Source organism: Ambystoma mexicanum, chromosome 4q (assembly GCF_040938575.1).
Source record: "Ambystoma mexicanum isolate Mex_15411 chromosome 4q, UKY_AmexF1_1, whole genome shotgun sequence".
Classification (NCBI taxonomy): Eukaryota; Metazoa; Chordata; class Amphibia; order Caudata; family Ambystomatidae; genus Ambystoma; species Ambystoma mexicanum.
The window spans coordinates 109188007-109214258 of record NC_090928.1 but is presented as its reverse complement, the minus strand read 5'-3'; the positions used below and the strand labels follow the sequence as shown (position 1 = coordinate 109214258).

Below are 26252 nucleotides of genomic sequence, written 5' to 3'. Positions count from 1 at the left end.
AAGACTTCTAAAACATTGTGCAAGACTTTTACTTACCTGCAAGAAGTGCTTCATCTCACATAGACTTTTGCCCAATTATATTGGCAGGACTGGCTCCCTGAATGACATTTCTCTCCTCTGATTGTGTGTTGGTACCATCCCTCCAGGAAAGGGTTAACTTACTTTGCATTGGGGGTTCAAAGGTGCTTACCTGCTTAAGAATATTTGTGTGATCTGTTGTCTTATTTTAAAACCTCTTTACTTTGACACCCATCTCAATATTGGTCTAAATGTACCAGTGATATATTAATGTCCACAGTGTCCTAGTTATTTAAGTCACCCGAGGGTGTAGGAAGTGTCTGTGTGCCATCCCAAATGGGTATTTGCGGATTTAGAGCAACTAAGATTGTGTATTTTGGGGTGTATTTGTGTGTTATTATTATATTGCACCTTCTGAAGAAGGCTTATTCAAACTGGCTGTTAAATAAATTAATAAACCTTGTGGGTAAGAGTTTATTTGGATGCTTGTCACTGTGAATCTCTGTGTAACCATCCTACTGCTCACATTGACGCCTCTTGAGATAAGCATGGCTGCTCAGCCACACTACCAACCTGTTTAGTACAGACTTGTACCAAAGGTTGGGTTCCTATTGCCAGGAGGTCAAGGTTGTTGTGGTGCACCCAAAGGGTACTGCACTAAATCTTGCCTAACAAACTAGAACTCAATAAATACAGATGGATGACTACCATAACCTGATATAATATAGCATCAAATGTCATGATGCAGCAGGAGGCACTGACCGTGCCCCAGAGCCTTGCAGAGTTCATGCATCAAGAAACGCTGCAATTTAAACAAAGACTGCAGCCCCCAAAATGTTCGTCAGTAACTGAAAAAAGAGCTGGCAATGGTATTACTGAATATGTTTTCAGTGTTGCCCATTTATGTGGTTTTAAACAAAAAAATGGGCTGGACTGAATAACATGTTTTACATCCATTCCCTGTAAAAGCACCTGCATCCTCGTCTTGGGAGGATAGCTCAGGGGCAACGTGCTCACCTTGTTAGCAAGACGACACGGAGCACCACAGGTTTGATCCCTGGGTCTGCACCTAGAAACCTCTGGATATTAACTATATATCTAAATTCTTGCATTGCGCCACTAACCCAAAGGCCTCAGGGGGCTCACAGAAGGAGAAAAGACAGACGACAGATAACATAATGAGTTCAGAGGGAAAAAAGCATAAAACACAAAAGGGAGCCATATTCATCTAGTAATCCACAATAAAGAGCCGATGTAAGGGTACATACAGTGGAATACAAGACTAAATACTCCAGCGCCATGAGAAGAGAAGAATTAACCTTAACCTTTATCAAACAGGGAGGTTTTTAGTTGTTTCTTAAAAATATTCAAGGAGCCACTGTTAAGGTGTTTAGGCATGGAATTCCATAAGGCTGGAGCCCAGGAATCAAAGCTTGTTCGTCCAAATTTTAGATAGACAGGGGTTGAACTAGGATGGTATCGCTACTGGAATGCAGGGAGCGAACAACCGATTTCTTTTTTATCGTGGCGGTAATATATGATGGAGCTTTGCCATACAGGCATTTATACACAATGGTCAGTCCTTTATGATGTAACCGCTGTTGGACCGGCAGCCAATGCAAACTGCGCTTTACCTCGGAAACATGCAAATTGCGCTTGAGTCCCATTACAGCTCGCACTGCACTATTCTGTATTAACTGCAAGGTCTTAAGATTGGGCTGGGAGGTACCGATCAGAAGACTATTACAGTAGTCCAGCTTGCAGTTCACAATCGCAGCTGCGATCAAAGCAAGATTTTCTTTGGACAGATGTGGACATATATGCCATAAGAACTGGATATAATATTGACAGGAAGATATGAGATAATTAGTCTGTCGGGAAAAAGACAAATGTGGGTCAAAAAAGACCCCTAGGGTTTTTACAGATTTTGATATGGGAATAACATGTTGACCAATCAAAAAATTGTCGTATTTTGTATCCAGTTTCTTTAATCTCTGCTGAGTGCCCAGAATCAGCAACTCAGTTTTGGCATTGTTAAGGGCCAGAGAGTTTAACGCCATCCGTTTCTGAATTTCGGCAAAAATGTAGTCGATGCGCTCTAAATCTTTTAGGTACTCACCAGTAAGTTTAATAACAATCTGCGTATCATCAGCATAGTTGGCAAAATAAATGCCCATAGCCAACAGAAGGGTGCAGAGAAGACGTGAGTAGATATTAAAAAGTAGGGGTGAGAGGCATAAACCCTGCGGAACACCACATAGTAATTTAGAAGCCATATAGTGAACATTGTCCTTAGTTACTTACATATTTCGTGGACCCAAAAATGATTTGAACCATGCTGATGCTTCTGAAGAACATTTACCAATTGTAATCAACCTTTCCGCCAAACGTTGATGATTGACTAAATCGAACGCGGCGGACAGGTCTAACAACAACAGCAAGGCTGTATTGCCTTCATCGATAAGACCTGCGATATAAGATTTTAATTCCAGCAACGCAGTCTTGGTCCCATAATTAGGTCGGAAACCGGACTGTTGAGTAGCTAATATATCGTGCTCCTCGATGAAGGTTTGATATTGTCAATAAGCAATTTTTCAATATCAAAGGGACATTTGTAATAGGACGATAATTTCCCGCCTCAGCAGGATCTAAGTTTTCCCTCTTAAGCAAGGGTGTAACCCAAGCCGCTTTTATGTTCTCAGGGACGTATGACTCCTGGAAAGATCGATTAACAAAAGTGGTAATCCACGGAGCAAGGGTTAAGATGTGTTCTTTAAATAGGGTGGCCGGAAAGACATCCCCTTTACAAGAAGTAGTTATAAATAACCTATCATATCATATTATGGGTATGGCAGTTTTAGCTCAAATAAATGGTGTTAATGATGTTCCAGAATAATATCTCCATCCTCCATTCCCTGGTGCAGTGAATTAGACCCTAGGAACTAAGCAGAGATGTGACTGTTTACACCTTTGGTAATGTGCATTCCATGTGGGGGTGTTAGCATCACTTACACGTCCAAAGAACGTGAAATGAGGCCGGTACGTGTGGACTACTCCACACGCGTGCCTACACGTGCAAGACACCCCAAGAAAAACGTTGCTGTAAGTCCTCAGTGCAAAACAAAAATCATTGCAATCTTTGAACAGCGGAGGGCAACACGTCCATTCATAATTGTGATACTGAGTGCAGACGGGGACCAGAGTGCATTGCGGAGGCAAGCTGGGAGTGTTTGTCCTTCTTTGGTTTCTGTCGGCAGCAACACCTGCTCCTGGATTCTGTGCTGCAAACCAATCTAATGATGTCGCTGTCCCTTCTTTGGGGTCCACAGCTCCCATCTTTGGGAACCCAACTAAGCACTTCCAGATCATAATCACTTTGTCTGACTCTTTCCGCTTGAGTTTAGTAGTAAACTTACTTAAATCACTGTAAACATTCTCATTTGCAATGTATGAATACATTACCATACCTGGTATATTGTCACTTTATTTTGGCAAGTATCGTGTATCTTTATCAATCCTTATTATGTGTGTAGTTTATATACTTTTACTTTACCTTAATTTATTTATAATGCACATTCATAAACCCATAGGCGTGAGGGCACAAATACATTTTGCATTTGTAATCTCTTCAAATGCTTTGGAATGTTTTTTGCTGCATCTTACATCCACACCATTATAGTTTGAAAAGCAGAATGTCCCACCAAATTGACACAGGAGCAGAACCAATTGCCATTAATATAAGAGGAAACACATAGATATGCCAAAAGCAACTCAAAACTCACCCCATTTATGATAACACAATACAGCTGCTTTCTAATCCCGAGAAGTCAATTCACGCTCCAATGGCATTGATTCATTGATCCAATCAGCTGTTCACCCGTAAGATGACAATTTCATCTTACAGGTCAATGATGATAAGACCAAGCTCTTACTCACTGGGTCAACCAACAGACTGAACAAAGAGATAAAAACCTTAGGCTCATACCTGGACTCAGCAGTGAACCTCAATAAACAGGTTCACGCTACAGCCTCTGCCACCAGTTACACATGCAAGTTGATATACGCATGCAAACCATTCCTTTCCACTGAAAGCTGCATTATGATAGCACGTGCCCTCATCCTCTCAAAGCTGGACTATTGCAATGCTCTCTGAGTATGAGCAAACACAACATCGACAAATTGCAAATCCTCCAAAATAACGCTGTCAGAACTGCTTTAGGCATCCCTAAAACACACAGCATTTCCCACGCTAGGTGGTCCACTAACTGGCATGCCATAAAAGACAGGATAAAGTTCAAATCCTTAAACCTCATCTTCAAATGTCTCGCCAACATGGCTCCCAAATACCTAGTGGAGAGGTTCACCAGACACACTTCGGAATGCCCCATTAGAGTGGCGCAAACCAACAGCCTTACGATCCCAAAATTCAAACTCAAAAAAGCAGGAGGGACTAGTTTTCCAGTCATGGCATCCCAACTTTGGAACTCAATGCCTGATTCCTTAAGAGCTACTCCATCCTTCCAAACCTTAAAGAATGACGCTAAGTCGCGGCTGTGGTCCCTTGACCTCTGAATAGGACTCTCACCACATGAGCCTACACATTGACGTTGTATAGAATCCAATGCATATATGACACTGACTCCTTACTGTAATGACGCCACTCCTATTCTTGCATGACAGATGTGTATCTGTACCTATACACGAAAATACTGCTGTAAATAATTTGTAAGTGTGTAAATGTATATCGATTCAATGTATAATGCCTGTAACCTTAAAACTTTACTGCGCCCAGATACCTCAGGGTAGGAATCTACTGCATTTGTGCCAGCATGAAGATCCATGCAGGCACTGCAAGGAGGAAGGGAACAACACCAACTTACGATTCGCCCCTTATCGCTGCCGTACAAATACATGTAAATGAGCGGTGATGTGAATGAATGGTGTATTTTATACCATCCATTTACGTTACGCCACAATAGAAATTAGCTCCATTGTGAGTAGGCCCCTGAACGTCGTACTGCTACTATCATGTGCTAGTTAACACGAAGCGCGTGCCCAATTTTGATACACTCTAAAGCATTTGTATAGGGAAATGTCGTTATTACTAAGAGGTGACATTTCTTTCTACTAGATGCATAAATAAATGTGATAATATATTTCTATAGTTTCTTTTGATGTTATGGATTATATATTTACTCGGCTCCATTTTCAGAGGCAGTGAAAGCTCCTGCAGCCAAAGTCGTCACCCCTAAAGCAGCGCCAGGTAATCACATTTCTTTTTCTCGATTCGGTTAAAAGTGAAATCTGAATTTCTTGTCGAACACCTCCATCTACTGGATATTTAGAATAGCGTCATGTTAATGGGAACATTGTGGACGGGAACAGAACGATGAACGAAGTGTTTTCTTTTCAAAATAAACTGGCATGGTGTTTGAGTTATTAGAGGTTTATTGCAGGAACACTTGATCATCACTTTGATTGTAATTGTTTTTTCTGTTAAATTATTTCAATACAAGAGCAACCCAGACTTCAAAACAGTTGAACTCCAGTTCTGCCACAGACATTTGGGAGGGATAGGCCTGGTGATCAAGTTATGTTGTTGCAGATTAATAAACACGTTTACTGAAAATGTGCCCCGTGCAAGGGTTATAGTTCAGGGAATGCCACCACCTTTTCCCCTTCTTACCCAAGGCTGTCAAAATGGCGTGCATGTGCCACAGTATATAAACAAATAAATAAATATGGCTGTCGGTAGAATTATTGAATTATAGTTCTAAATTGCATGTTTGTGTTATTAAGTCCAAAATGTAAAGCGAGATATATGCATTTCATGATGGTAAATTGCACAGGTGCCAAGTTGTGCTTGGCACGTGTGTTTCTTCGTACTATTATTGTGTATGCATTTTTATGTGTGCTCACATTGACTGAACACTTAAAATAATATCAAAACAACAAAAAATGGATCATATCAAACTGTGCTATTTGTAATCTCCATTAGCCCTGTGCGATTTTGCATCACTGCTTCAGAGTAACACACAGATGAACTTTAGCACAGCATAGAGAGCAGTTTATATTCAGTCCATTGTCAGGAGGGCCTTGGTGCACTGTTTGCCCTTGCGACAGAATGGCACACCACCAGAGAGCAATGGTCTCACTGCCACTCTGTGAGTGAATCCTGGGGGCCTATCGACCCCCGAAGAGTCTGTGTTCTCTCCATATGTGTCTAGGTATCCCCAGGAATCTTCATGGAGTAGTCCAGCCACTGTACACTGGGTGATTTGAAGTCTGCAACTGCAAAATCTGAGTTGTTTTAGCATCATTCAAGATCCCCTTTGGGAAGGCTCAATTCGCACTCCATCCTCTCGCTATAGTCCACTCTGTGCTCCCATGGGAGGAAAGCTTGTTCCCTCATAAGCAAGGCCAGTGCAAGCGCTAGGCAAACTAGGCAGTTGCCTAGAGTGCTGGGCAGCAAGGGGTACCAAAGAGAATGTTTTTCTGCCTGCATTTATGAATTACAAAAGAGATGTAAACCAATTTGAGTGCAAGTTGTTGCATAATGTCCTCCTGCAATTAGGGGGTGCCCTTCTGCAAATCACAGTGCTCACATCCCTATCAGTCTCTGACATGTTAGTGAAAGCAGGCCTATTAACACATGTTCTTGAGCAGCACAGTACATGGTCTGGGTCAAATAAAAGCACTGAGGCCTAGCAGGGAGATGTTTTGATAAAACAACGTGGTCAGAGCCAAAGCACTGGTATGGTATGCTATTGTTTATTTATAAAGTGCCTATACACAGGCAAGTGTTTCAAAGTGCTCAAAGAGGGTGGGAACAAGAGGAAAAAACAACAGTCGCTCAGAGCCCTTGAAATTCTGAGACTATAATAGTCTTCACAGGCAGAGTAAGTATGTAAAGTACATATAATAGTTGAGACACAACAAAAAGGCCTGACGGCGATTCTGCAGTTTTACCAGGGCAATTAAGGGGAGAATGCAGACGTTCTTCAGGCATGGTGCATGTGAATCGTGCAAGTGCACAGATGGTCACAGGGAGGGGGAGGTCCAAGTGCACCCAGAAATTGCAGACTGGGGTACGCGCAAAGGGAGCCACTCTCTTTGGTTATTTCTCAAGTGCAGTGAGTGTGGGTGGGGTGAATGGCCATGAGGCAAGTGTGAAAAGAGGACTGGCAGTGAGGCCCGGGACCTGCGAGTCTCTGAGTGTGAGGAAAGATTGTGTTCAGTACCCTTTGGGTGTCATCTTATTTAGAGAAACTAAGAGTGTGTTCTGAAGTGTATTATAATTGTTAAATGTTTTGCCCCCTTCTGAAGAAGGTTTATTTAACAGTCAGTGATATAAACCTTCTTCAGAAGGGAGCAAAACATGTAACAGTTATAATACACTTCAGAACACACTCTTAGTTTCTCTAAATTAGATGATACCCATTGGGGATGGCACACAGACACTTCCTACACCCTCAGGTGACTTAAATAGTTAGGACACTGTGGACAATGATTTATCACTGGTACATTCAGAGCAATACTGAGTTTGGTGCGAAGGTTAGATTGGGGAATAACACAAAGTTTAACAAATAATTCATAAACAGGTGAGTACTTTTTTAACCTTCCAATGTCAAGTAAATGTAACCCTTTCCAGGGGGAGGGGGAAAAGGCACAGAGTCAAAGGTAAGAAGAGTCTCTCAGGGAGCCAGGACAGCCAATATTAGTTGAACTTGTCTAGGGGAGCTGAAGATTTTCTTTGCAGGTAAGTAAAAGTCTTGCACAATGTTTTTAGAAAGGTTTGTGGAAATAAGATTCACTTGAAGGGCCACAAGCTGGGAGGCTTGTGAGGGGCAAATCTGTGTGCAAATCTGTAAGGGCAACCAAGACAGGTCTCAAATGAGAGAAAGTAAGGCTACACAACAAAAGGGAAGTTCTCTTAGACTTTAAAGTACCTTTGGTTAGAAGAAATGGTTCAAGCTGGCTTCTGTTCCTGTAAGGCTCTGCAGATCCTTTTGTTCCTGGGCCTCAGTGGTGGGGACAAGAGGGAGGATGTCTAGGGACTCCTGCACTGCAGTGGGAAGCTCGGTGGCAGCAATGGGCAAACTTCAATTCAGCAGCACTTCAGTGTTTCAGCTCCTCGCGTCTGACAGCAAATAGCAACACTGCGGTTCTCAGATACCACTTCAGACTTTCCTCGCATGGGGTCCAGCACTCTGTTGAGGTGGCTCAGGCTTGGTCATTCCTGCTTCAGGGAAGTCAGGAGGATCTTCCTGGTGCTCGGGTCTCATTTAAAAGCGATCCACTTGATTTGGTGTTCCTCTCGCTGGCACTTCGGTTCCAGCAGCAGCAGCAGTGGAAGTACAGGCAGCTTCGAGAGGATGTCCAAAGGAGCTCACTTTGGAGTTGATTGGTCCCAAAAACTCAAGGGGAGAAGTCGTTCTTGCAGGGCTTCTCTAGTCGTAACAAATTTGGAGCTTCAGCACAGCAGCATGGCTTCACCGGGCAAACCAACGGTCCAGGAGTTGCAGCAGGCATCTCTTCCAAGTTCTTCGAATTCCTTCGTACAGTGGTCGACTCAACCTGCAAAGCCAAAAGCTTCGCCTTTTATGCAGGTTTCTCCCATTCATTCCAGCCTAGCTATCAATCACACAGCAGGGTGGCTGTCCTTGCCAGAGAGCCAGCCAGCCAGCCAATTACCTTTGGGTGCATTCCTGTAACCAAGGGGATTAAGCACAGGGAGTTTTCGGGCAGCTCCCTCATTTCCTGCCCCTATCAGACATACTGGAGTAAATCTCAATAATTACCTTTCTGTCAAGAAATGGCAATAAAAGAAAATGGGACCATTTTGACAAAATGTGCACCCACGGGTGCCTTACTGCAGCTGCAAACATGGTAAAAACACACAATGGGAGTAAAAGGTAAACCACAGCCAACAGCCATTAATTGTAGAAAGGGTAACATATAAATGTTACATGAGAACCTAGACAAAGGGGATACTAAGTAACCCCTCCAGCACCCTATGGTAAAATAGTGTGTGCTAAGTCTAGAAAGTTACAAAGTGTAGGTAAAGTCAATTTCACTTCACTGCTCTTGGAAACAGTAGTTTTGCCAAGCGAAGGTATTTAAACCTTTGGGAAATCAAGAGACTACCCCGTTCCACTGCACTGAAGGTGCTGCGTGTCACAATGTAAAGATGATGCCTATGGAATTTGTCAGACTCCTAAGTCAAAAGAAACAGAGAATCCAATCACAGAAAAAATACATGAGAGAGTGGGAAAAAGCTCTCACTCTCTCCAGGTTAGAGATTAAAAACTCCTAAAGTCCAGCAAAAGAGCTAGGGGCCTCTAAGGTAGAAGGGAATTAGCACATTTTTGAGAATTCTCCCTAACTCTGAGGCACACCAGGCGGCCAGTCAGCAAGCTGTAAGGAAGAGGAGGGAAACAGTAGAGAGCTAGGTTAGCAGGGGAGAGGGAGAGAGAAGGAAGAGGAGAAGAGGAAGGTCTTGAGGAGTTTCCGTAACTTAAGAAGATCAGGCTCAAGATGGTGGGTGGCAGGGAGACTATTGCAAAGGGAGGCACCTGCTGAGGATAAGGATCTCCCTCCAAATCTCTGCTTTGAGAACCGGGTCACTCACAGAAGGTTAGAGGTAGATGAGCAGAGGGCTCATGAGGGACAGTATTTAGGTAGGCAGCGCTGCAGGTAGGTAGGTCCCAGACCCCAGAAATCCTTGTGGACAACGCAGAGGGTCTTGAACTTGATCCTTGTAGCCAAGGGGAGCCAGTGAAGGGATTTCAGTGCCAGAGGGATGCAGTCCGTGGGCTGTTCAGGCTGAGTTGCAGACGGCGCAGGGCAGAAGAAGGGAGGCTGAGGAAGAGGCTGTTGCAAAAGTCCAGCCTAGAAAGAACCAGGGCTCTGGAGACAGTGAGCCGCTTGGGGGACTCACACCAGCAAAGTCAAGAGTCGCAGTAGATCCCTCCTGGAACTGATATCGCTGAAAGTAGGGCCACAGCAACGAATAATCCACTGCTGGTGCTATTGAACATAGAGGACGCTGATGGCACTTTGCCTGCACTGCATTGTCCTCCAAAGCGCCACATATGCCCAGCAGTCTCAGGATTTGCTCTTTGGCTGTCCACTCCCACCGCCTTGGACACCCTGAGATTGAGAAGTGGCTTTCTGCAATGGAGGGGGGGGGGGGGGGGGGGGGGGGGGGGGGGTGTGTGTGTGTGTGTGTGTGTGTGTGTGTGTGTGTGTGTGTGTGTGTGTGTGTGTGTGTGTGTGTGTGTGTGTGTGTGTGTGTGTGTGTGTGTGTGTGTGTGTGTGTGTGTGTGTGTGTGTGTGTGTGTGTGTGTGTGTGTGTGTGTGTGTGTGTGTGTGTGTGTGTGTGTGTGTGTGTGTGTGTGTGTGTGTGTGTGTGTGTGTGTGTGTGTGTGTGTGTGTGTGTGTGTGTGTGTGTGTGTGTGTGTGTGTGTGTGTGTGTGTGTGTGTGTGTGTGTGTGTGTGTGTGTGTGTGTGTGTGTGTGTGTGTGTGTGTGTGTGTGTGTGTGTGTGTGTGTGTGTGTGTGTGTGTGTGTGTGTGTGTGTGTGTGTGTGTGTGTGTGTGTGTGTGTGTGTGTGTGTGTGTGTGTGTGTGTGTGTGTGGAGCAGCTGCACTTACTAACCCATCTTTTTCACCTGGCCTTTATTGCCCCATCACAAGTAAGTCTGTTAATGAGCTTTTGCTGATTAATCCCCCACTGGCCAGCCAACAGATGGTCAATGGTAAGAACTGCTGATTAGGTTAAAGGGTCAGATGAACGATGCTCTCTCCACATGGATGGGATCTAGCAGGCTGCACGCATCTAGAGCTCATTATGTATCTACTCTTTTCAAGTCAAACTTGCACCGTCACTGTCTTTGCTGAGCGAGTTGTCTGTTGAGGGTGCTGGCCTGGCGGTGAACATGCTGCACCTGTACAGGTTGTGAAGGAAAACTGGCACTGGCCTTGCACATGCTTGCAATGATCACGTGTGTGCCATAAATGTACCAATTTGTGTAAATTATGTACAACCCTTGCAATCAGTTGTTGTGCCAATGCTGTACTTGTGCATACTTTTCAGAAAATGTACACTGGCCCTGGCATGCTTTGCCAGTACCTGTTTGCCAGGACTTGCACGGACCCTCAACCTTTTGTATCTGTGTGTTCTATGCCCAACCCATTCTGTCCATGCACCCTTTTCTTAGGGAAGCATGAAATAGATGTGTCCATACTGTACTTGTACCCATCTGTAGGGGAAGCATGCACTGGCCTCTCCACTCTATACTTGTACATGTCATACTATGGATGGGACCGAGAATAACTTCTCAAACTAGGCAAAAAAAACGACTCAGGAAGTTGGCAAATAACACTGTTTTATTAAGAACTATCTAAAACAGGGAGTACAACGGACATCAACTGACTTCGCAAAGCATGATCTTAACAACCTTTACAAGAATGCACATCTTTATAGCAAAAACTCAATTCATGACGTCATACTACATGGTTTATTAAGAAAACCTACATGGGATTGTGGTTGGCAAAGGGGAACATCTAAGTATACTTCTATAGGGGCTGGAAGTGTGATTGGGTCTCTATAGTCAGGTGGGCCACACTTGTCCTCCCTTCGTGTAAGTAATCTTCAATAATATTTAGAAACACAACACCACATTATTGGCTCTTAAACTATAAGGTTCTTCGTTATACGGCCCTCTATAATTGGTTGGCACACTTGTACCCTTCTGGAACATTCGAGACTCTAGTAGCACGTAAGCTGGCACCAAAGGTGCTGGTGGGTGGACTCGACCTTATCTTCCCACCCAATTAGACTACCATCTTGCATCACTAATGCTGTCTGCCATTCACATTGTCTTTGAACTTGGCCTTGCAGTAGCTCCTCGTCTCTGGGAATATATGAGATTGCGAGCACTTGCTCTCTTCAGTCCGTTGCACAATGCTCTTCATCTATTTTCATCCTCAACTCTCGTAATCAGAGACCGTGAATTTGCTCATATTATAGCATTTATTCATCTTTAATGAAGAAACTTGGCATCCATGGTCTTCCTACTTTGCAACTTTAATAAGGATGGCTTGGGTTCTCACGTGTACTGTTCTTCGCACGCTGATAGCCAATTATTGGCTGTTTCCAGTCGTTGACATGAAGCCAGAAAGCCTTTCTGATTTTGTTTCGAATTTAAGCCTATTCTTTGCTGCAAAACACATAGCTTCAAATCTATCTTCCTTCATGGAGACTTGCTTACTGTAATATATCATTGAATGTCCAGAACTTTATATACATATATGTTGGCGACACCGCCTGCACTCTATATACTACATATAGCCAGGCTTATGAATACTTTGCGTTACAGAGTCTAGACAGTTATTGAACGGATTACATTTTCTTCAGTGTTCTTCACACTCATGCAGTCTTTCTTCTCACATGAAAGTCTTCTTGATTGTTTACTTCACCATCAGATTCTATATCACCTATGCGTTCTCTTCTCTGGTCATCCTTCTCAGTGTGTCACACTCATTCTCCATGATTTCACCAGTTTCTCCTTTTCACATATTCACACTTCTTCAGGCGCTTTTCTTAGGAGATCATTAGCCTTTCAAGGGTACTTCTCATAGGGTCTTCTCAATGGATACCTTATCGCAAAGAGTCTTCACGGTATAGGTATAATTACTGGCGTTGCACGTGTCACATTTTCCGGTTTCCAATATATAGGCAGAATAGGGGCGGCACTTCCTGTAGAGGCATTCAGCTGCTCCTCTACTTGGATGTGAAGGTAAACCAGTAGTGACCCAAACAACACAGTATCACAGTCCAAAATAAAGGAAATATCCGATTGAGGTTCTATAAAAATGTATATTTTAATTAAGCACACCATCTGTGCATTATACAAAAACCCACCCAAAAGGAAAGAAAAGAGAAGATGCAACAGCCTGGAGAAAGCAGCACTCTGAGAATGGTTCCATGGGTGGTAGGTAAAATACTACCATAAATTGGATATAGGGTCGAAAACAGGAGCAATCATGACCTAACCAATCTCTGGGGTCCAAGTGGACCATGGGGGCAGTTCATTGTCAACACTACCTGGATTCAGCTCTTGGTCGGCGGACGCATCAGAACCAAGTTCGAACATTAATGCAAGCTGATCAAGCTCAGTTCGGGGACGTAGGATCCTGGAGGAGCTGGAAGCAAGTGGGAGTCGAGTAGGGGCAAATGCGGGTTCTCTATGCGGTAGAACAGCGGCTGTTCAAAGATGCAGGTCGGGCGGTCCCAAGAACACTTTGCAGGTGGTCAGGGCGAGTCAGACTTTATCCGCTGGGAAGGTCATTGAATGACAGTCAAGTGACAGTTGTGATTGAGGGTGTGTCGATGTGCCATTGATGAGGTGGCAGTTCATGGGCTAGCTAGGTGGTGTCATGGTTGTAACCCCCGGTTAGAGTCAGCGAGTGACTGTCCAAAGGTGTGGTTGAGAGTCCGACGATGAGAAGTCACTTTGGGCGTAGCAGGTGACGTGCTCCACTAGGACACAATGCAGTGTCAATCTAGTTTAGATGTAAGCAAATAGTTTAGCTGGTTGGAGGAACACAGCCCCCAGTGCCAGCACCTTCCCTATGGCTCAAGATGTGGGGAACAGGGAGCTTCGGGCCGTCTGGACCTCCATTTGCTGTGAGGCATTTGCAAAGGATTCAATGATTTGATGCTTGCTTTCAGGGTGTGCTCTCCCAGCTTAGGAGAATTGTTGCAAAGTGGTTGGACCTGGTCCAAAACACTGTTCACTCCTGATGTGCCCTTGGAGTGGTTAAGGGACAGATCTTCCTTCTGTCTTGGATGGCTCCTTCTTCATCTCCAGCTGAGGGCTTTGGGCAGTACAACGTCCCTAAGCAAGTCCAGTGAGAATCTTCAGAAAGTCTTTTCAGCCTTAAAGGATCTTTGAGGAACTGTTGATATCTGCTGAAGGAGTGAGGAATACCCCTCTTTTAAAGGCACAAGTGCCCAGGTGATTGGTCTAAAGCTATCCTGCTTAAGCTTACCAATTCCTGCTCCTGGCCAATGGAGACTTTGCCCTGTTGATCTCACACCCAAAGTGCTTTGCTCCAGCGGAAGAGGAGACAGGAAAATAAAAGGGAGGCAAAGGGAAACAAGATGGTGAAATGTTTCTTTCAGTGACCATGGTGCCCTCCTGCCTATTCTACTCCCACCCCCTTACCTCCTTACTGACAACAAAGACCTTTAGATATGCAGCATCCTGGTCTGAGGCTACTCCTCCTGAATGGGTGTGCTCCTTTGATACGTAAAGCCAGGACAGCTGTCTGCCCTGCGGCTGTGTCTAGGGGAGGGTATAACCAGCCCTTTCATAGGGGCTCAAAGAGAGGTTGGGCCTCGGTTTTAGTCCCGCCATTTGGCAGCATCAGCCCATCTGACCTGAATACACATTCCCTTCCACAGCAGAGCTGGCTCACAGGCGCTGACACATGTGTGATGTCAATTTGGATGTGGTGGCCATGATCATGAGATGTTCCGTGCATTTCGCCTTAACTCAGGCATAGCTTATTCTTAGACATGACCCTGCCACTGGCATGTGTAACTTATGATCAGTCTCGTTTTGGTACAGTGGGAATATCTTAAATGTCACCCCTGTGCTGCAGGGACTTTGCTGTTGCGGTGGTTGAGTGGGCATCTTTTGACCTTTTATCCTGTTCTGCACCATGAGTAGAGCAGATGCTGCGGCACACACTACTCATGCAGCAGGACACAAGTACACTATGCCTTTGTCATGGAGTTGGTGACAAAAGGTACTCTAGCTAGCAGATTAACCTCTGGAGAAAAAATCACTAGTATTTTATGTCGTATAAAAATTGAAAAAGCCAGGGCCTTGCACCCTTGCCAGATGGCAGTTCCTCACACTGAGGGTCATCATTTTCAATTCTACTGACATCATAGATTTTGGATTATTCTGACTATTTGTATTACTAATCATCCCATATGTGGTCAAAGTTTCTAATCCAACTTATATATTATATATTGTGTGTGTGAAAGAGAGTGATTTAATGTTACCTTGTTAAGGTCTACAACATGATGTAGAAACTGGGGCTTGTGAATGTGTTGGGCAGAGCATACATGTCAGGTTTTAATAACACATCTGGCATGAGGGGATTGTATAGTCAGGATGCAGTGCTTGGTAGTGGGTGGAGGCAAAATGTACTTTCGTCTAGGGTGGCAAAAATCTTTATCTGCAGACAGATTCCCTCCCCTAATGCAGAGGCTTCATTCAATGAATACACCAGAGTAATTCAAAGGAATTAGCGGTAGTTTATAAAGTACGCATATATGCAATGGAATCCCAGGGAATCAATCCGTTCTATGTGACATTACCTGATTTTAAACTGTCATTGCAAAGGCCTTTTTCACTCGAGAGCTTTACAATAAGGTTTTATTAATTTATTTTTTTAATATTCGGGGGGTTCACCCCCGATCCTCCTTTGTTCCTCTCTGCCCCACCACTCCCATCCCCCCACCTCCACCTCCTCCCTCACGCAGGATTTCACTCAATTCTCTCAGCCACCTCCCTCCCCACCCAATACTCTCCCCAAACCACAACACAGCCAGACACACAACACACACACCAACACACACGCACACACACACACACACACACACTTACCCGTTCTCCTCGCCGTCCGCTTCCGGGTCCCACAGAGCCTGTCAGCACCTGTGAGCACTCGTGCGTGGCAAGGGCGTGACAGTTTGATTTAGAAAGACCACTACCTGAAAGAGCATTCTTTCTAAATCGATCTTTTGGTGAAAAGATCTTTTTAAAAATATCTTTTCACCTAGAATGAATCAATCAGGTAGATTTAAAACCTAAGGTCTTTAGTGTTGATCATTTAATTCTAGCATCAAAATGTAGAGCTCAGGATCTTTTAAAGAATGGTACCAGAGCACTGTAAGGCCAAAATGTGTAGGAATGGTCTTATGTCCTTTGAAAAGTTTCATGTATTTACAAATAAGATCACCCTCATTACAAGTTTGCCGGTCTGGGAAAATTGGCAAGAATGTTGCTGGTAATTCCGGCACTGGCAATTTTCCCGTACCAGCAAACTACAGGTTTGCCGGTAGGAGGTTCACTGATTTGCCTCCAGGAAAGATCTGGAAGTAAATCTGGCCCCAGTGGCAAAAAAACAGATGGTATTTTTCTGACACTTGTAATACCGGCAATCCCCTCCATGGAGTGCGATGGGACTTCATGGAATGGGTATTTTCTGCTCTTTCTGTCGCTTTTTAATGTCCCGGTAATGGCAGCAGGATATCAGGCGGCAGAAACAGTAGGTCAGTGTCCCGCTGGAATTACTGGAGAGATCGCACCAAACGTGTAATGACCCCAATAATGCCTTTTCGTACATATGTAATGATGGAAGCATTGACTGAAATATTCAGAGATAAAATACGTTTTTGCCTGTGTAAAAGGTTAGTGGTAGAAGTTTTGCATCACATTCTTATATGCTATAAGGCTTGTAGGACAGAGTGTAATATTAGTTTTACAGTTATTTATTTGTGGAATAGGGACTGGATGGGTTTTATCTGGCAGGAGGTAATGAAGAGACATTAAATCACTCTTATCTTGGCAGATGTACGCATGGTATGATTATTAGAAATAAGGACACATGTTTCATAATGAGTTTTTATGAACGATTGTAAAGATAAGATTAATAATTATTATTAATGTAAAGCAAGATGATTACATTAGCTAATTTGCTGGTTTAATGGTACAACATTTAATTGTAAAATGATAAAAGGTTTGAACAAGGCAATTATGTTTAATAAAAAAGGAATATTCATTCTCATTTTAAAAAGTATTGAAAAGGCTACAATGCCTATGGGCCTCCTTACGACCCTGGCGGTAGCCATGCCTGTAATACAGGCATGGCTGCCACCGGAGTTGGTTTTTTTCTGGCGCCGTGGAATGGGCAATTACCGGGGTATTACAACCCTGGCGGACCCGGTAAGTGTCCATTGCAGGGCGCCAGAAAACATTCTTCCCCATTCCCATTTGAGCCCCATTTGGGCTCAAAGGGAATGGAGAGGTCGGATGCACCGGTACGACATGGTCTGCGAGCGGGTGCTGCCCACAGAACTCGTAGTTTACCGGTCCGGGAATTATGGTACCTGCAAGCTTACCGGTACTGTAGTTCCCGGACTGGCAAACTTGTAATGAGGCCAAATCGTGGTGCCCCTTATTATGCCTGACTAGCACATTTTATGTGATTAAGGTCTTGGCACACATTTGAGTTCTTAACCCTTTATGGTTCCTCAAGTCAGTGTGATGGTGAGCAAGTACTTCCTCTGATGACCACTTAAAACTAATGTGTTGGAAGAGCTGTAAATGCTGGTTGGCCTACTCTTGTGTGATTCTCTGAGCTTTTGTAGCACTCTAGGGGGTTTTCAGTATCCAGACTGTATTCATGTCTTCCTTCATACACAGTGGCCCTCATTACGACCCTGGCGGAAATCGAAAAACGATGGCGGAAATGCAATACCGCCATCGAATAGCGCTCGGTGCGATTATGACCCGTCACCGTAAAGTACGATGCCATTAGCGACACCGTAGTGAACGCCAACGCTAACTGCACCAAGTACGCGCGCGCGCGCCATGCCAAACCGTAATTAGCACCATGGCGCAAGGGTACGCGAATTCCGACCCTAGCGGACATGTACTTAACGCCATCAAGCACAGCGGAAAGTACCATTCCGCCATGGTGAGAAGTACGGCATCGCGAATCAACCGTAAACGGCCCCACTGAGTGCCTGTACACCGCTCCCTGGCCACATAGTACAACTCCCCGTAGGTGCAACGAAGTCACAATGCAACCAGTGAAATGTACAAGTCACCCATGCATGCCAACGAACAAAAGAATCACAAGAGGGGCCAATGGGAGCTGCAGGGCACAGATGGCACGAATACAGAAGCTATACCAATGGACATGACCTCAGTCTCCCACCAAGAAACGCACGCAAACACAGGCACCTGTGACCAGCAAAATTCCGATAATCACATCATTCCACCAATCCACCTGGCTGACCGGCATCTGTTACACAAAACCTAATCCCCCGCCCCTGAGCATGACATCATTCAAACAGTCATATTGGCAGCCCTCACCCCTGACCTCACTGGGCTTCGTAGGCAAACGCGCCCAGCACAGTACCACGCAACTATACTCCGAAGCTGGAACCCAATGCAGATCTCCTCACAATACATCGCTCCCCAAATAGGAATATGCCACATCACTTGCAAAGAAGAACGCTACACGGCCCATATCAGAATAGAAATTTAATGCACAAAAATTCACCAAGCCCATACAGCCATTAGGCCATGAACTCCAAAACACATTTCACCATTGTGGGCTGCATCCGCAATAAATGACCAGCTACTTCTTGTGTGACGCCCTGTTCCTTCATGGTACACAGGGGCTACATTCTCGTACGAAAAGGCAACATGGAAGCGCCTAGAACCGCAGGGCCGTCCCAATAGGGAGGCACTAGTCCAGCTGAAAGGCCGAAATGTTGCTCCGAGCCACTAGTACTGCGTAAGGGCATGTGGCCCATTGGCGATCGTCCCATAAGATCGTAATGCTGCTCCACTGATTAACACGAAGCAGCAGGTGTCGGGAGTAAAACCCATCTGCAGGAGTGGCATACAGATGGCAGTGGCAAAAGGGGAGGAGATACCTGTCAACCAAAAGAAAAGAAAAAGAATAGAATGGCCATCAGAACTACATTCGAACAACTCACTTCAATGATCACACTAGATCCACAGCCATATACATGCTAGCCCACTCCAAAGGATCATCACCACCCCAAAACCACTTGCGACTCATAACTATCCATATCGAGGTGAAAACACCATCACAAACGAGTGTACCTGTGCATGCGTCTGTGAAAACAGAATCCATCAGATGGGATTGGTAACGTGCATGGACACAAGTGTCTGAAGGCGCGTCGAGACAGGGAGGGCTCAACAAGGCCAGATAGACGATGGTCCCACTATGGCAGCCCTGCATCACATAGCGCAGGGGAGGCGGACAGATTCCAAGAAGCTCTGTACATGGCAAACACCGTATCAAATCATCTGACCATGCATCCATTCATCATTCCCTCATCCCGTAATGATAACGCCTGTTTTCATACTCACATAACATGTGAGAATTCCATTGAGTCTGTGCGTTATGCAGCCTGCAAAATCCACTGTGCCCCAGCCCGTAATTCCAGTGTTGTGAAGTAACATGTATTTGGGAACGTCCGGCCTCATCATCCACTTCGCTATTGCGCATCCCAAACTATTCATATCAATCATTGCATCCTCGCCATGGCCCCTGTCCCAAGGACACTGAACAATAGAACGTTATATTTGCAGTCAGACCTGTGGGCATCTCCTCGCCGCTAGCTGAAGACCGAAAGCGCCGCCCTTCGAATTCCTCATTTGCAACATCACGTCGAAAAGGCATCTGTGGCCGCTTGAAATCACAAATTAATCCATCTAGTGCGGCTGTGTGTGAAAATGGCAACTGCCTTCACTCACAAATGGGAGGCCCCGCCCGTCGGTGAACCTCGGTACAGTGATGCATGAGGGTCCACCGTTACTCGAGTACTACGTTCCACTGACCCTTCACAAGTCTGTTCGCGACTGCAAAGAATGCATGTGAAACAATGGGACCATAGCCGAATGAACATATCAACCAATGTTACACGGCCATCGGGTACTAATACATGATTGTAATAGCAAGATGCCATTCCTCGAATTGCAGCGTTGTGTGCGGGACGTGCTCGCCCAAAGGGGAGAGCAGCTTGCACAGGTGGAATGAATCACCACAGGTGGAGGCCATACAGCCTGAAAACACATAAATTGCACACCCAGTCTCCTCCCACAACCACACCCACTCCGAAATGCTACCGGCAGGACTCGCGATGTTGGCCCTGGGGGACCTGATAGCACTGCAAGTACTCCAACTCCAAGAAGAAGACGAACACCAACTACAACCGGCCGCACGGAGGAGACGCAGGAGGAGGAGGAGGGCAAGGCAGGGCCAGCAAGGGCTGCCAAGCACAGCCACTACCACCACGCAGGCAGCCCGCAATCCCACGCCTCCGAGCACATCCGTTCAACCTCACTGATGAGCAGATCCACACCCTCTACCGTTTGGACCGGGACACCATAGCCGCCATTGTGGACATGACACAGGCTGACCTTGTCAGCATGATAGATAGCCCAACCGCCATCCCACCCCTACTGAAGGTGGTGTCTGTACTCCACTTCCTGGCCACAGGCACCTACCAGCACACAGTCGGACAGTTGCATGGCATTTCTCAGCCACTGTTCTCACGGACACTATTGCAAGTGCTCGATGCCCTCCTGCAGCACGCAGACGACTACATCTCTCTACCACGCTCGGAGCAGGAAATAACCAACACAAAAGTGGGATTCCATGCACTTGGCGGCATACCGGGTTGCATTGGTGCCATCGACTGCACCCATGTGGAATTGGTCGTCCCACATGCCATGGAGGCCCAGTACCGCAACCGAAAACAATTTCATTCACTGAATGTACAAATGGTGTGTGACTCCAACAGGATCATTACACATTGTTGTGCCCGATTCCCTGGATCAACCCATGATTCTATGGTCTTGAGGAACTCTACAATACCACGCTACATGGAGCGACACGCAGGGAACAGATCCTGGCTACTCGGTGAGTCTCATTTCATGCATGATGATGTGGGGTATGTGATGCGGCAATGACCTGGCAGGAAGGGGGGGGGGTGCGTACGTAGCAATGGCATTCCACATAATTCGTTTATCGTCCACATACAGGTGATGCCGGATATCCACTGAAGAGATGGCTCCTCACACCAGTCCGGAACCCACGGGACCAGCATGAGGAGGACTACAACCATGCCCACTCACGTACCCGTGTAGTCATTGAACAGGCATTCGGCCTACTGAAGACCCGTTTCCGGTGCCTCAGCAGGTCTGGCGGGGCACTCCTGTAACGCCATGAGAAGGTTGCAAAGATGGTGATGGCATGTGTCATGCTCCACAACATGTGCGTACGTAGAAATGTGCCCATGCCCCCTGACGCAGAACTGCAAGCACCTGAAGATGGTCATGATGAGGGTGGGGATGTGGCAGCACCTCAAGGAGTCTGCGAGGCACAGGAGGGCCGTGAAATTCGTCAGCATCTCATAGATGCATGCTTCTAGCACTCACGCCTGGTGGCTGATACATGGACACGGGACTCGTGGCACTGTGTGTGTCTGGTACATGCACAATATGGACTGTACGCCTATGATGGCCTAGTACACAAAGATCATTGTCCACACATCTCATTGTTTGATCGTGCATTGTTTATGGCATATGTGATATCATGTTGAACACCCTATCGACCCGCCACCCAAGTGAGCCCAACACACCCCCTCCACCCTCCTACCTCCCCCCCGAACACCAGTGTCCAAAGATGCTCATTGTCAGTGGGCAGTCGCTATTGCAAGCCCCCTCTGCGGGTATCAGTTGCACCCCTGCCTGTGGAGCGCAGGTTCCTCCCAGATCTACGTTGGGGGCTGCCCTGGACGGAACTTGCAACGGATGATGTCTCTGCCTGCTCACGTCCATGCATGTCCCTAAGGGTTTGTGAGAGCTCAGTGAGCACACGGCGCACTGCGGCAAGTTCGGCACATACGTCTTTGGACGTCGCATGCAGTTCCCCCCCTCAGGCTCTCGGTGCTACTCTCCATTTGGACTCTCAGGCTCTCGGTGCTACTCTCCATTTGTGCCCTAAGTGTCTCACTTGATGTTTCTATGTCTGCCTTAGTGCCCCCACATCCATCGGCATGGTCCTTGAGGAGCGTGGCCAGTTGCTGCTGTTGCACGATTAACTGGTCGAGGGACTGTTGCCTCTGCTGGGCCATGGCCATTTGCGGTGGTGTCACAGAGGGGCTGTTCGCCTCATGTTGCCCTGCCACAGGGCTTGTGGGGGATGGCCAGTCGTCGTCTTGTGGGTGCCCCTGCGTGGTATCCTCATGGTGTACGGGATGGAACAGACAGGGGGATTGGGACAGGTCATGGATGGATCTGACTTCGACATCCCCGTCTTCTGTGTCGGAGCATGCTGCCATTAATGGGGTGTCACCTATGGTGCTGCTGCCACCAGAGGCAGTACCTTCTGTGGCATCCATTGGGGGGACCTGTGGTGGTGCTGTTGTGGGCATGCTGGCTGCTGGGGTGCCTGTTGATGTTCCCTCCTGTGTGCTGCCACTTGATATGTGCTGCTGCCGTGTCTTGATGCGTGCAGCTGAGGTGGAGGGTCTTTGGCCGTCGGTCTTGGCCCTCTTTGCAGGTGTGCTGGTAGGGGTGTCCTGGAGCTCGTCGTTTGGATCGGACCCTGTGGTGGAGTAAAGGAGGGCGAGCGTTATTAATGGGTCTGTGGGAATTGGAATGGCAATGTATCACATGCATTGGGGTGGTACCTGAGGGTGATTTGGGTCGGGGCCTTGGAGGTGCTTTCATTTGTGTGTGGAGTGAGGGTGCAGTTGTTTGGCAGCCTGCAGTTAGGGTGTGCCTGCTGCACGTGTAGTGGGTGTTTTTGGGGTTTTTACTTATTTATGTATTTATTGTGAGTTTTAAATTGAGTGAGTATTCTCCATCGCCAGCAGCCCCCTTGAGGAGGGCAGGAGCCCCTCCTCCCCTGCAGCAGCCACCATCCAGCAGCAGCAGGAGCATTCCACGTGCCGTGGGCACCGCCGTCCTCGGAGCCCAGACACACCGAAAGCCCACCCAGAGCCATCCTTGCGGTAAGGAGCAGACACACCTGCCCGCACTACGATCGGCACTACTAATCCCTATCTAGATGCCTTCGAGCATCGAGCACGCTCTGCCTGACCTACCCTGCCTGACCTTCTAATGCTGGGCGCAGCGCGGCATGAAACCGAGGCTGATGCCTCGCTGCTAAGCGACTAGCAGCCTTTTTCTTCCACCTACATCCGCCGGCAGGCGGAAGCGCCGGCGGCCACACGAAGGCCCATACTAAGGCCCCTGTTTGCTCCCTGTTTGCGCCGTGGAGCGTGAGGGAGCGCCATATGGTGATCCCCCAGATCTGACACCGGCCCGCCACGGTGGTGGTCACCGTTCCGCAGTACTTTCATCCCCAGTTGTTCTCGCACCCTTGCTCTTTCAGAACACACACGGAACGGCGTCTAGAAAGGCGCCACTCCACCGAAGGTACTGTACAAACTGTTTCCTGATTCCCCTACTATGTCGACCTCCATCCAGCCCGACCTGCAAACCTCCTCATAACACTAATTCTAAACGTGCATACTGTGTTTCAGCCACCCCTTGCAAAATTCGAATCTACCCACTATTTACTATTGTGTTATGCCTATGGTCCCATTCCTAGCTGTGCCTCAGATCTTGCCCCATCTGTATTTATGATTCCATTGTGCCGTGATTTTGTTGCCCACACTGCATTCTGATTCTAGCTGTGCCTCAGATCTTGCCCCATCTGTATTTATGATTCCATTGTGCCGTGATTTTTCCATCCCTGCCCATGCCACTGAAATTCACGAACTCCTAATTAACTTGGACCTCGACATCCTAGCCATCACCGAGACATGGCTGCACAGCGCTGCAGGGCCAGCCCTCAACCTTACTATCCCACAGGGGTACGCCATTATCCGGCAAGACCGCCTCTCCTCAGTAGGTGGTGGGGTAGCATTCATCCTGAAAGATCACCTCGAGGCCAGACAAATCACCTCCAATCTAGGTGACACCATAGACTCTCTAGCTATAAAAATTGCCCTCTCCCCTAACTCCACCATCACCTTCAACCTAGTCTACCGCCCGCCTGGCCCACTAATAGAGTTCCATGAGAACCTTGTACACCGCCTAACAGAAAACCTAAAACTCACCTCCAAAAGCATCCTTCTAGGTGACCTTAACCTGGGGTATAACGACAAAAAGGACAAGCCAGCTAAATCTCTTGCACTAGCCTTAAAAGAACTAGGCTTCGACCAAAGAATAACCTCACCCACACACAACAAAGGCCGTATCCTGGACTGGATAGCCGACCACAACTGTCACATCGACATTAGCTCCATCACCCCGACTCCTTGGTCAGATCACCACCTCATTCACTTCTTCATTCCCGCCGTATCTAACACAAACAAACCTAACCCCATCCCCCCAGCACTGGCAAGATGTGTAAAAAATCTCACTAAAGATAAAATTACACCCCACCTTCACATCCTCTGCACAGACCTCAAGTTATCTGATCCATCAGAATTAGCAGATATCTACAAGAGCACCATAAGCACCGCCATTGACGCCATTGCCCCCCTGCAGACCAAAAAAGCCAAAACTATCAAACACTCAAATACCTGGTTCTCCACTGAACTCAAAGAACTCCGCTCACAGAAAAGAAAAGCACTAAACTCCTGGCAGAAATCGCCTTCCCCAGCCACCCTATCCTCCTACAAAAAAATCACTGCCCAATACAAAAAAGCCATAATCACAGCTAAATCAGTCTCCTATAACGAAAGAATTGCCAATGCAAGCTCCGAATCTAAAGAACTCTTCGCCATTTTCAACGAACTCACCACACCGGCCACCAAATCACAAGACATTGTTAAAGACCAAATCTGGTGCAACTCCATACAATCTGCCCTGTTAAATAAAATTGAACTCCTACAAACAAAAATTAAGGAGCACCACAAAAACCTATCACTGCACATCAAATCTCCCACCACCACGAGCCACATGCCCACCCCCAGCTCGGGGACCCCATCCACCAAAGCCCCCACCACCCTGTTCAAATTCAGGGAAGTCACAGAACACGAAGTTATCGAGGTAATGAACAAGATCAAACCTTCCAATTGTAAAGGAGATCCCTGCCCCGCCAGTCTGATCAAAGACTGCACTGAAACACTCGCCCCCTTCCTTAAATCATTCATTAATGCCTCTTTCAATACCAATACTGTCCCTGACAGTCTAAAAGAAGCCTGGGTGCGCCCGCTTCTAAAAAAAACCACCCTCGACCCAGAAGTAGCTACCAACTACAGGCCCATCACCAGTGTGCCTTTCCTGCTCAAGATTCTTGATAAAATTGCCTACACACAAATCCAGGATTATCTCGAAACCAACCATATTCTAGGCAAAAGACAGTCAGGCTTCCTACCAGGTCACGGAACAGAGTCAGCCTTACTTGATCTGAAAATACAACTTGCAGACACTATGGATAAAGGCAAACCGGCACTCCTTCTCCTACTGGATCTATCTGCCGCCTTTGACCTTGTCAACCACGATATCCTAGGCATGCACCTAAAAAATGAAGCACACTTCTCCCCGGAAGCCATTGCATGGGTGGCCTCATTCCTAAAAGGCAGACTCATGAAAGTCTTCTCAGACACTGCCTCGGCAACCCCTACTACCATCCACTGCGGCGTCCCCCAAGGCTCCTGCACCGCCCCCACTCTCTACAATATATTCACCCTTCCTCTCTTCAATGACCTCGACTGTCGTAACATAGCGTACACCAACTACGCAGACGATACACAGGTACTACTCCCGCTAACTGGGACCTACGAAGAAGATGCGACAGCACTAACCAAAATCTACACAGCCATCCAAACTTGGATGGCGGCCAACGGCCTCTGCTTAAACGGGGACAAAACCGAAATCCTCATAGTAGGGACCAATGAAATTCTCAACAAACTCCCCCCCCAATACAAATCCTTCAACATCGACAACTCCACCATCACAGTCTCCAAGACTGTTAAAACCTTAGGTGTTCACCTAGATGCCTCACTATCTATGTCTCGCCAGGTCAACGCCCTCTTCCTCAGCACTCACCACCAAGGTGATAAATGCTGTCAAGCCTTTTCTCTCCACTAAAAACTGCCTGTCCATCGCCAGAGCCACTATAGGTACAAAAATAGACTACTGTAATGCCCTGTTCCTAGGCACCTCCGCCCACAACCTAAAAAAACTCCAAATCACGCAAAACAACGCGCTCCGGGCAGCGCTGTCCATTCCAAAAAGAGAACACATCTCGCAAGCAAGGAAAGATGCTCACTGGCTACCCGTGAAGGAACGCATACTTTTCAAAGCCATGACCATCACACATAGATGCCTCTCCCTGGATGCCCCACCCTATCTCGCAGAAAGAA

The 26252-nt window shown here is 46.7% G+C and overlaps 1 protein-coding gene across 50 annotated transcripts in view; it reads left to right on the top strand.

Annotated features, from left to right (window-relative positions):
• TRDN (triadin) overlaps positions 1–26252 on the top strand; it is a 1596486-nt gene that overhangs the window by 769349 nt on the left and 800885 nt on the right. For 46 of the 50 annotated variants that reach the window (XM_069607588.1, XM_069607568.1, XM_069607592.1 and 43 more), the window contains one exon: positions 5231–5281. The exons of the other annotated variants lie outside the window; for them this stretch is intronic. In XM_069607588.1, coding sequence (XP_069463689.1) covers positions 5231–5281 — 51 coding nt within the window. The remainder of the gene's footprint in view (positions 1–5230; positions 5282–26252) is intronic. 50 annotated transcript variants of the gene reach the window in all.